At 42.5% G+C, this 12,763-nt stretch overlaps 1 protein-coding gene across 1 annotated transcript in view; it reads left to right on the top strand.

The window, feature by feature from the left end:
* FNDC1 (fibronectin type III domain containing 1) overlaps window positions 1-12,763 on the top strand; it is a 962,270-nt gene that overhangs the window by 538,978 nt on the left and 410,529 nt on the right. Inside the window, exon 12 of the mRNA XM_069606705.1 lies at window positions 3,567-3,647. Within this exon, the coding sequence (XP_069462806.1) occupies window positions 3,567-3,647 (81 nt within the window). The remainder of the gene's footprint in view (window positions 1-3,566; window positions 3,648-12,763) is intronic.

The following is a 12,763-nucleotide window of genomic DNA, read 5'->3' on the forward strand; positions in this document are numbered from 1 at the left end:
TGAGCTGCCAAGAGTTTGCGCCAGGATACTTGAATTCGATGGTACGTCTATTTCTTTTAAACGGTGCCTGTGAACTATAGGTATATGTTTAACTTACCTGCCTACTTTGGGATCTCTTTCTTCACTTGGGAAGAAATGTTACACGTCGTCTAGTCATTAGAGTTGCAGGGAAAAAGCTATGAACAAAAGCTCATAGGATTCTGGCACAACTACAAATGTTTGGAATTCTTGCAAATGGGAACCAAGCGAACACACACTGGAGTTCACCAAATGCGGGATGGATTGCTTTACAGAAGCACATTGTGAGACCCTTAATATAAATTAGAGGGGGTGGCTGGCCTTATTCATCAGAGACAACATATGCTCGATAAACAAAGATAACTCCATGGTTAAGCCAAACATATCTTTGCCACCTTAAGTTATAAAAACTAAGCACTATAGGTACCAATTGAACTTCCTGGACTTCTTGCCATCAGACTTGCACTTACAAATAAATGTTACACAGTTGTGCCTCAGTGTTCTGGTTAACAGAATAGGGAGCCTTCTATCCAGGTAAGCAGGGTTTGCCCTGACAATCAGTTATTAGCACAAATAAGGGCTAATCCCCTCTTTAATTCTTGGGTGAGTGTGAAGCGTGTTGCAATGCGCCTCAGTGTGAAGCTCTGGGACCACCCGGCGCCTGGCTCCTTGCAAATACCACTCGGCGACTGGCTCTGTGGAAATGCTCTCACCTTTGGTGAGAATAACGAGGGTGTAGACGGAGCTTTGTTCACACGTCTACTTTATTCCCTACACCAACGGACCTCCCATTCCTCTTTGCCCACCTCCCTAACCCCATAGTCACTTCCCTTGGATGCGGCCCAAACCCAGGCCGTCCCACACACCAACAGAGGATGGCTGACTAGGTTGCGCTTGCGACATGACTCAGTGTTCTGGGGCTCATGTTACATTAGGGGGAAAAAGGAAGATGGACTATCCTCCAAACAAAAGCAGAGCGGATTCTTAAGAACTGCGCAGGACTGAAATCCTTCCTGGATTTAAATGTGGGCGTCGGGCCAAAGTAAAAACACCACTGGAGTTCAGACAATGGACGATATGTTTTTTCCTAGATTCAATCCATTAAATGTACATGCAGTTGTGAGAGAAAATTGTTCCGATCCAAATGTAGCTGATTAGAAAGTAAGCTGTCTTCATAAATTGATTTCCCCATATTCAGCCACATTGATCTGCATTTTTGTTCCACTCATTACAAACACACGCACACATCTGCGCACTTACGAAAACACACGCACACACATGGACCAACTGGCTCACGTGTTTGCACAGGCAACTGTTACTAAAGGTCCTCAGTGAGATGCAACATGGGATCTCTTCCAGGCGTGAACACACCCCAAAAGGTACTCGTCATCCATTGCTATGAGTGGACGGTCATCTTCTGCGTAAGTCTTTAGGACTAAATCACACATCCATGTGTCGACAGATCTGCTACTTTGCTGTATACGGTGTGTTATGGGCTGCCTGATCCTGAGTACTGATCAAACTGCTAACAATACCTGGTCCATAAGGTGAAGGACTGCCACGACCCCCCCTCCTGCGATAAAGGCGGCTCAGGCAAATCTCTACCTTCAGGAGCAATTGGTCCAATGGGTTCCATTTCATGAGAAATCTGATCTGTACTGATGGTGAATTTAATATTATATGTGCACTTTTTACCCATCTATCTGTCCCACCAAAAAGCTTTGATGTTTTAGGTCCATAATTTGCTTCTAGCCTTACAGCCAATCTGATCCAAAACATGTGTTTCAAAACACAAGCTGCCAAGATAGAAATGCATATATGGAAGCGCAATGGTTTTGTGCCAATTCTTTCAAATTTTAACAAAACGTTGTATACATTTGAGAAAAATTCACATTGTGAATGGATGTCGACACAAAAACGCCTTGCAGAATTCTCCAGAGCAGTGATTGCGAAATGCATTTAATATCTCTGTAGGGTTCTATGTTAATTCTCCGAAAAAATCCCTTTGTGGTAATTTACTTCAAAGTAATTACTGCAAAATGTTACTTCGATTTTTTATTTTATTTGGGGGTGTCTTCACTCAGTCCCCCCTTCTCCTTCACTGCCACGCCTACTCCAAACCCCTTCCCACCCACGTTTACCCTTTAACTCACAGCTACATATATATTATTCAAAGAATTTCAAAGCAATGGCCCTCATTACAAGTTTGCCGGTCCGGTAGTAACAGTGCCAGTAACCTACCAGCACCATGACTACCGGACCGTCAAACTACGAGTTGGGCTCGCGGGTGCCTTTCAGACCACCACTCGCGAGCACAACTCGACAGATGCACGGGCACCATTCATGAACGGTGCCGGTGCATCCAAACTCCCCATTCCCATTGAACCCAAATGGGAATGGGGAGTAATGGGTACCAGCACCTGGTAATGGGCAATTACCGGGTCCGCCAGGGTCAGAATACCCATTGCCCATTGCCGGGTGCTAGTATTTTCACAGGTTTATCGGTAGCCGTGCCGGTTTTACCGGCACAGCTACCACCAAAATCGTAAGGAGGCCCAATGTCTTCAAAGTACATTACTTCGAAGTAATTATATTAATTGAATTCGAGGGATACCCTCTGAAGCATAATATCAACATGAAAACACTGGGATAATCAACTAACAATTACTTGCACCCAAATATCATGGCAGATAGAAACATACATTAAACAATTAGTATAACAGCTGGAGAGTGCCTGGTGAGGGGTATAAACACGTTTTGTTACTGGAATGGCCATATGAAGTACATGTACGGATCGATACTGGAGGGATTTTTTTTATGTTGACAGATTTTGTTGTCAGCGTTATCACCTAGAACATGTGAATTATTTCCTTACTAGCTGTATAGATGCCACCATGTTTCATCCATGTTTACAAATCTGTGTGCCCCTACCTATGTCTCAAAAGGAAAATACTGAGTAAAGACAATCCAAACTAATGAGGATGCCTACTTTAGTTTCCCATCGTCGAGACTCCTTACTTTTGGAGGTCCTTGGCCGATTGGTCTGAAGGAGGTAACCCACTCAACTTTTGATGAACCAACACTGGAGGTGAATAAAATGATAGAGGGAAAGGGTATTCTGTTTATCAATGATGCTCCTGCAACCCGTGTAGTAAAATAAAGAGAAAATTATAATCTTTCATTTTAGTGCGGTTCAAAGGCTTTTTGGCAACTTGTTCTGAATACAATGTCAAAAAGAAACGAAAAAAAAACCAATCAGAAATCAATATAAATCAAGAATCAATACAAAACACAACATAAATCAATGTCAAAAGTGTCACATTAATTAAGATTCATTGAGGCTCATGCTACTTGTCTAACCGAAGGTAGTATACAACTAAGTGATTAGTATAAATGATCACATTTCATTCAACAGTACGTCGATTTGGTACTTCAAGATAACATAGAGTCAGCAATTCAACAGTTTCAGAGACTATTATAATGCATTGAATGCATATTAGTAATTGGAGGGTTTCCATGTTTCATCCATTCATGTCTTTACTTCTTAGACAGCTACTCTGGGGTGGAGACGGAGGTGATGGTGACCACAGGGGCCACTGAGAGCATTACCTACCTGGATCTGGAGCAAGGTATGTTCTAACTCTATATTTTCTTCAATTGCTAAATGTGTCTCACAAACTGGGTTGTCCTTTGTTATCCATAGAGGAAGGTGTGGTGCTTGAAATACAGTAGAGTTGATATTTCCTCAATTCATTTTGTTTTAATTTGGTGTTGAGTTGAATTGTGCGACAAAGTTTAATGTGGTTATATAGGACCTCATCAAGACTTGGGCGGAGCGGTAAAATGCGGCAATAATGCTATTACCGCCACATTTACTGCTCTGCCCAATATTGAGTTGGGCGGAAAGTGGGAGTTTTACCTCCAGCTTTTTGTTGGAGGTAAAAATGTCCCCTTTCTGCCTATTTTCAATGCTATTAGCTCAGCGATTATTTCACCGGGCATAGTGCCAAGAAACCTCCATTGGGTCGGGAATTGGGATTTCCTTCATGTTTAATTATAGAGAAATTACTAACAGGTACAAACAGTTATTTTGGAGAGCAAAATCACAGTAATGTATTTAGGTGTCAAACAAGCTTGAGATTATAAAATTGAAATGGAAGAGAAATGAACACATTTTTTTAAATCGGTGTTAGGAGTCCACCAAAGGCAGAATCCTTCTATTTATGTCCAATGTAACTTTGAAAAAGGATGCTGGTCATTTAAATTCACACTATTATCTTAGAAATGAAGGGGAGGGACCAACTCCTTCCCCACTCCACTTTACTTCAGGATTTTCAATGTGAACTATGTTTTTCACAGGTAAAGAGGTTTATCATTTCCTGCAAATCTATGAAGTATGTGGCACACTGCCCTCACAAACCCAGATATAATGTGCTCCTGAACAATGGTAGATCCTGGGACAATTTTATTTTAAATATACTCTCACACAGTTTCATTTATATGCTTAGTTTCCTCTTCAGTGACTTAGTTTATGAACAGGGTTCTGCCAAGCTACTTTTAATTGCTTTCTCTGATTTAATTTATTCTTGAGGCAGTTGTCTGAATACTTTTGGATAGTTGTACTCACTTTTGGGGTTGTCTTCCAAAGGCCCAGGATAGGTAGGGTCATCAATAGGCTTCCGGCAAAACCAGCAAATAAGATTTTCCTTTCTGTCCATCCTCATGCTCCCAAAACAAAATCCCTCTCATGGTAATCTGGTTCTGTCTTTGCAAAGAGCTCTGAATTTATACCTTTTCGGAATAAGCTCTCTTAAGGAGATTTTGCATCATCTACTTCTATTTGGATCTCCAAACCACCTTTGTATTTGTATTATTGTATTTGTATTTATTTATTTGTACAGCGCGCCAAACCCTTAGGTATCTGGGCGCATTGTTCCAGTTACATTTGAGCAACATATAGCTACAGACAATATGAATGAAACAGGCAATAGGTGACAAGTGTAGAGCAGAAATTTGTAAAAGGAAAAAAAAATGTGCACAGCATAGTCAATTACAGGATGTGAATATAATACAGTAATGCAGCAAAGTATGTACATGCAAAAGAAGAGGCTACGCAATGGGCCCTTATGTCAGGCTAGTATCATTAGTGACAAACCATTTTTTTGCAAATGTCCTGAATTGGTGAGGGTAGCAGCAGTTCTCATGGCAATAGGTGTCGAGTTCCATAGTTTAGAGGCTAATACCGGGAAGCTTGTGCCTCCTGATTTTTGACGGTTGTACCTGGGTACTTGGAGGCAGTGCATCTGAGCTGATCTGGTAGGCCTAGTGGATTGTTTTTTGTTAAATGTACAGACCAAGTAGTTTGGTGCAGAATTTGTGCAGCATTTGTGTGTGAGGGTTAGCATTTTCAGGGAGATTCTGTTCTTGATGGACAGCCATCCGGCGTTCGGTCTTGTTTCGGATATGTGGTGAGAGCGAGGTATATTGAAGGCAGCTCTAATAGTGTTGTTTTGGAGGACCTGAAGTTTATTTAGGTTTCTTTTGCTGGTTCTGAGATAAAGGGCGTTGCAGTAATCCAATTTGGAGAGTACCAGTGCTCTGGCCATGTTGGAGCAGCTTGAGGTGGAAAGGAATGGTCTGTAGAAGAGGCTACAGCGTTCACTTGTTTAGTCAGTGTTAATGAGGAGTCAAGATAGACACCTAAAGTGTTGACGGCTTTAGAGACCGAGATGTTGATGCCATCAATGCAGAAGGAGTTGAAGAAGGGATTAAGTTTGTTAAGTTTGAATTGTGAGCCTGTTAATAGGAGTTCCGTCTTCTCATCATTAAAGCAGGGGCCATGTGTGGCCATCCATGCCTGAATGATGAGGTAAATCTTATTTAGAAGTTTAGAGTCATTGTCATGATTGCCAGAAATTGGGATGTGGATGTGGGTGTAATCTGCATAATTAGTGTAGGGGACACCCAAAAGGTCCAGATCATCGAAAAATGGCTTGGTGAATATGTTATAAAGCGTTGGTGACACGCATGAGGTTTGTGGTACTCCGCAGGTCACTGGTGATGGATCTGCAGAGGAGAGAGGTGAAAAGACTCTCATCATTCTATTTTCTAAGGAGAATTGAGTCCACTCAATGGCTTCTTTTGAGAAGTAGGCTGAGGAAGCGAGATGGTTACTGACGACTTTGTGGCTGACCAAGTGGACGGCAGCTGATAGATCAAGGAGGAGGAGGGGTGTTATATTTCCTTTAACTATTTGCTCATCAATTTATGTTATTAGGTCTATTAAAGCTGTTTCTGTGCCATGTCTAGGCCGGAAATTTGATTGCCATAGGCCTAAGAGGTTGTTTGCTTCTAAGTAGGTCTGAATTTGGAGATAGGCTGCCCTATCAAGAATTTTCAGAAGGAAAGACACTGTAGTGATAGGCCTACGGTTTGTGGGGACATTGGGATCAAGGTTGTTTTTTTAGGAGGGGGATTACCCAGTCATCTTTCAGATTTGTAGGGACATTATTCGTTTTAAAGGATGAGTTGATAAAGGCTGTGAAGCCGGAGCCAGGTCTTTAGCTGAGTCTTTAATGACAGTCTCAGGGCAAACATCGCCTTGGCAACGGGAAGGTTTTAGGCTGGTGATAATGTTTTCCACTTCAGCAATGATTAGTGGAGAGAATTTGAAAGGGTTGTCAGATATCTCTGTATGGCTCTGGGTTTTAGGAGGTCTAGGGTCTGCATTGAAACATATTTTTCTCAGTTCTGTTTTTGATTGTAACTTGGAGATTTTATCAAATAAGGCGTCTTGAATCTTGGTGCACCATACTTTGTTTTTGGCACAAGACTCGGAGGGGGATGGGTGATTCAAACTCATGGAGTACTTTAAAGGGTTCTTTAGAACTCGATTTAGCATTGTAGATTCTGTTGTTATATATTTCACTTTTAGTTTGTAAGATGGCTGTCTTATGTGCCTTGGCTGTTTTTAAGAAGGCAATTCGGAGGATGTAGAAGGTTGGTTTTTCCAAGCCAGTTCAGCCTTCTTTTTATTATCACATAGAGTTTTGAGGTTAGCAGTGAACCAGTTGTTCAGGTGAGCCTGGGGCTTAGCTTTACGTAGTTTCAAAGGAGCTAAATTATCTATGGCCTGGAGCATTGTGTGGTTGTAGAAGTCCACAAAGGTGGAGGGGTTTGTATTAGTATTAGAATAGTTTAGGAGAGGTTGTAATAGTGGTACCAGGTTTTCAGAGGTGATGCTTTTATTGTTTCTGGTTAGGGTGGGGAGCCATGCGGTTGCTGGAGGGGGCAAGAAGGCAGGACTGTGTAGTGAATCTGATCACATGGTGGTCAGACCATGCACACAGTGCATTGTCGAGGATGTTGGTTTCACAGTTAAGGTCAGTCATCCAGTCGAGGATTCTGCCTTTGTTGTGGGTAGGTTACTTAATGCGATGGGCAAATCCTAGTTCTGTTATTACGTTAGCTAGCAACGAGGCTGAGCTATCTTTAGGATCAAGGAAGCCTAGATTGAGATTGCCAAGGAGTAGGATTTGGGAGCCTGGTTTAGTACCTATGGTGAGGAGTTGTTGCAGATCATCCTCGAAGGAGGAGATGGGACCAGGAGGTCCATAGATAAGATGAATCTTAAGGGTACGGGAGGTCGATAGGGGTGTTTTCACCATAAGGAGTTCGGCCGAAGGGAATGGGAGGTGAGGGAGGACTCTGAAGCGAAGGTTTGTTTTATAAACGATAGCTACTCCACCTCCTTTGGAGAGTTCTCTACTGTGTCTCAAGATAGTGTATTTGTTGGGAATGGCTAGGGCCATTGTTGGTCCTGCTGCAGCATGCAGCCAGGTATCAGTGATAGCCAAGAAGTCTAGTTGATTGGTGGTGATAAGGTCTGCCACATCTAAGGCATGGGCTGTTAGTGACCTGGCATTGATAAGGGTACCTTTGATGGCTGTGTTAGGTTTGGTAGAATTGCAGCTACCCACAGAGTCTTTCAAGATGCAGGGAGTGACCTGTTAGTTTCAATCTTTTGTAGCATCTTAATGTTGCTATTGGAAAGGGTAGGCTTAATAGAGGTTGAGATAGAAGGTGTAGCATTGGACACTTGGAGGATTCTAGGTCTTGGTCTCAGCATTCCATTTGCCAGTTGATATAGTTTCAGAGTTTTGTTGTTAGTGGTTTTAGGTTTGTTTTGAGGATTGGTGGTGGTGTGATATGGTAAATTTAGCCTAGAGCCTAATCTGAGATTTCTGGTGGGTAGAGTACACGGTTGATTAGGAGTTGGTCTAGAGGCATACCGTAGTATCCATAAAGCAGGTGAGATAGTTTCCCTACTGTTGCTAAGAGTGGAAGAGTAGTGTTTTTGATAGGTTAATGGTGGCAGGAACTGGGGGTCATTACGACCCGGGCGCAAAGGGATACCGGGCACCGGTAATGACACCGGTGCCGGTAATCCCTTTGCGCCCTATTCCGAGGTCCCTTTGCGGGTCCTTCCTTAACGCCTGGTTTTAGCAGGCGTTAAGGACGGGACCCGCAAAGGGATACCGGGGTCAAAAACGGTACCGCAATTTGTACCGTTATTGCCGCCTTCCCCCTTCCCATTGAGCCCTATGGGGGCTCAAATGGGAAAGGGGAATGGCATTTCAAATGGGGACTTACCGGTCCCGCAAAGGGCGGAATGGACCGGTAAGTCCCCATACCACCACGTCAGTGGCGGTACCGGTATTGGTGCTAGTCATGGCGCTAGTAGCACCATGACTAGCACCAACCTCGGAATGAGGGCCACTGTGTTCGTGTTATAGAGTCGTGGCAGGGTAGTCCAGTGGACATAGAGAGTGACACACTAAGCTTGTAGTAAGGGCCTGGATTAGGGTGTTAGAGGAGTCTATCATTTTGCCGGTATTTAACACTGTGGCTTGAGATAGAAAGATGGCTACTAAGTTAACGCTTTCTCCTGTCTAACCTGCTCTCTTCCTTTTCTGGTTTCTCAAAAACCCTCCTATCTTCCTATGTGTTTGGGTGTATATACCCAACACATTCCACCCTTGCAGCAGAATTTGACACAGCATTTTTTGGATTAGTCAAAGCCTGTGATATGCCCCCTTCAATTGCCCAAGCCCTCTTAGGTCGTCGACTTGCTTTTATTGTTCCATTGAGTAATCTATGACATAATAGAATGTTTTAGCTGTGAGATAGCCCTCCCCTCAGGAATTAATTATTACATTTGTCAAAATTACTCACTAGCAATGCATTCATCAATCTCTTACCGGGGGAGGGGGGGGCTTTCAGATAAGCTTACAATTGGAATTTGTTTGGACTTTTTTTGTATTTTGAAAGTTTGAAAGCAAGCATTCATTTTGGATAAAACACTACTGTGTCATTAGCCGTATTAATGCCTTCGACACAGAGATGGAAAATTGAGTCTTTGCATTCCTTCATTCAAGAAAGCTGACACTTGCACAAACAACCCTTTCTGAGTTCAGCTGGCAATTTTGATGTTACTTGTAAAAGGAAAATACTCTTTGTGTCATTTTTACTGGTAATGACCACCTAATAATGTATTGGCTGAGCAACAAAATTAACTTGCACTATGAGATGAATTGTAATACCATTCTGTCTTTCATTGTCTTAAAGATTAACAAAATACAAGTTGCATAGTTTATTATATTCCCTTTTCATGTGTCAGCATAAATACAGATGCTTCTTTGCATTAGGTAATCTCTTTTTATTTAAAGCATTTGGTGCTGTTATGCTTAACGGTAGTTACATGATATTTCATTGTAAAGTTTGGTATGACAGGCATAGGAGATGGAGGTAAAGACATGTTTTCAATTGGACTTAGTTAATTAAAGTAAAGAAATGCTTGTCCTATCCCTATCTCTCTTATTATGGTTCAATATTGCATAAAACAACAAACTGGTGCTGGTGAGGATGTCTTGTAAAATAACATTGTCCTCTTTCCTGAAACCTATTCTGTCCTATTGTCTGACCCTACCACTCATAATAAGGAAACACAAATTAGCCTCTAGAAATAATGTACTCCCCCTTGGCTTGGGCTGGTAGGTGCATGACCGCCGGCCCCAATTGTATCTCAAATTCTTTCTCTTATGCAGGTTCCTACCTGTGGGTACAGTTCAAATAAGTTCTGTGTATATTTCCAGTGGAACAGTTCAAAATCAGTTCTGTGTCCTTGACTCTTTATGTGAGGGAACTCCTGACTCCCACACCAATTTCCTGCTCCTTTCACAAAGTTTTGACTTGATCATGGCTACTTGTTCTTGTAGCTGAGTCACTTGAGTGATACAACAAAACTCAAACATCTTTTTAACAGGTTTATTTTCTTCACTCCTCCAGGGCATCTCAGTATCCCTTATCTGTTTATTTGGGACACTTGATTTCTTAGTACTAGCTGCGCTCTCTCATTCTTCAGACCAAATGCTTCTTTTGGGACTCTTACCCACTTGCAGGGTCTTCAGTTCAGATTCACCCCTTCATGGTATTCCCATCTTTCTGTTAGCCAAACGTGGGCTAGATGGCTTCACTGGCTGTTTGCTGGTTACAATTTTCTGCCCAGCAGGGACTTTCTGGGCTCACTGCTCATTTGCTTGTTAGAATGTTCTCAACCCCTTTAGGGTTTCTGGGTTTCTCAGCCTCTCGTGGGCTATTTTGTCCTCACTGGTCATGTGTTTGATGCAATGTTCCCACCCCCGCGTGGAGTGCTTCAGAGTTTCACCTTCTCCTCCCCTTTCCCTGTACCAGACACATACCTGGGTTTTGGCAGAAGGAACTGGTGGCTCTGGTGGTTGTGGAGCCACACCTTCATGCCTGTTGGCTCTCACCCAACTCAGGGTCTTGGCTATGCTGTGCGTCGTGTCTCAGATGATTCGGTCTGCTACTTCTGGGGACCTCAAATTGTCGTCTCTCTGCATGACTGGGCTCAGCAGTGTTAAGCAGGTCTCTGGGATTCCTTTCCCCAGCCCGCCACCTATATGATGTGGTATTGCCTTCACGCTCAATCCATCCAGCATTACAACTCTGGCTTCCTCTGCCCGCAGGCTAGCTCAGGCTTACTCTTCTCCCACAAGTACGATTATGCATCCTTTTATCTTCGTCTCTGAAACAAGAGATTGGTTCTGTGTCTTCTGAGAAGGGGTCAACAGAGTAGGTTCGGCAGCTAAGACTCTCAAGGGAAGGTATGCCATCAGCACGGGAGAATTAGGATGTAATGGAGGTATCCTCAAATCTCAATCTGGGTTCTCCTTGTTCCCTAAGTGGGGTTCACTCCCGCTTGCACTGTCCCCCCCTAGGGAGTATATTGCATAGAGGGATCATTTCTCAAGTCCAAACTTGGATGAGTAGAAGGGACAAATCCCCTGCATTCGCCACTCAAGCCATTCTGAATTTGCATCATAATGAAAAGCATTACATTTAATCGAATAATATCTAACAGCCCATCACAATCACTGCTAGCATTACTGTGAATTTCTTTAATATCTATCTCAGCTTAAACTTCACTTACCAGCTACAGGATGCGCTCCCCTCTTCCTCGCCCTACTTACCTGAACCCACCACTCGCGCACGTGCTGCGTAATACTAATGTAATAATGTCATTTTGTACATATTTACAGTAATCCTCTTTAGTTTGAAGGAGTTTCCCTCCCCTAGATGAATGTTCTCTATGTAAGTCACCTGTTTCTTATATTGAATTGTTTATTTTTGTCTGTGGTCTATATTACTCTTTGTTCACACCCTCATAAACTGTCTCACCACTTGCCTATTTGCTGAATGGGAACATCAATTTGCAGCAGGTCCTCGACAAATACTTTGATCTCTATTTCCTCACATTGTTGCATCTGATACTGTCCTATGGATTCATGTTCTTTCCGAAGGCTCCAGTACGCGTGGGGCTTTCAGTCATCTCCTGGACATGATGAGAAGATTCAAAGACAATACCACTCGTGCATCAGTGCCACCAATCACTGCTGTTACTGTTTAGCCAAAACAGGAACTCTCTAATCTTCCTTGCTTTACCAGTTTCTGTCAAGTTCTGACTGATAGCCAAACACAGACCAGAACCCTAACAATGAACACGAATGTTTCCATTGAACCGCTTTAGGCAGTATCAGTAGTTACTAGGGGTATCCCTGATGTACTCTTGAGACGCACCTGGAGGGAAACTTTGATCCCCAATGAAGTTACTAGGAGTAGCTCTGACTTATTCCTTACATGCTCCTGGCAAGGGAAGAGTAAGTTAGGAGTAACTGGCCCATTGAATTAAAATGTGTTCTTCGTATAATATCAAGGTCAGTTAATGTTTCACAAATTTAGAACAAATTTGTATTGGTATTTTTTTTTAAAACAGGGGTGTTTATTTCGACCAGAAATGACATTCAATAGCCCAGTAGGTGAGTAATTATAATTGCTCTTTTATATCACTCTTAATACTGAGGACAGGTTTCTAAGCACAAGCCAGGGATTCGAACATGTTTTGCAATGCGTTGTTTTGCTTCCAAGACAAACGCGTTGCCCCTGAGCTACCCTCCCAGCCTCCCTTCTGTGCATTATGTTGTTTTACTTTACTAATAGTTCACCTCAGATTATTCAAAACTGCATAACAATTACAAAAGTAAACAGTAAAAAATATGACAGGTCATAATAAATGTCAACATATTGAAAGTACATATATGAAATGTTCAAAAGGCAACTTTCCTAAAATAACACAGTAAAATTACCTATTCTATCTTCAAATCCC

Source organism: Ambystoma mexicanum, chromosome 4p (genome assembly GCF_040938575.1).
Source record: "Ambystoma mexicanum isolate Mex_15411 chromosome 4p, UKY_AmexF1_1, whole genome shotgun sequence".
In the NCBI taxonomy this organism is placed as follows: Eukaryota; Metazoa; Chordata; class Amphibia; order Caudata; family Ambystomatidae; genus Ambystoma; species Ambystoma mexicanum.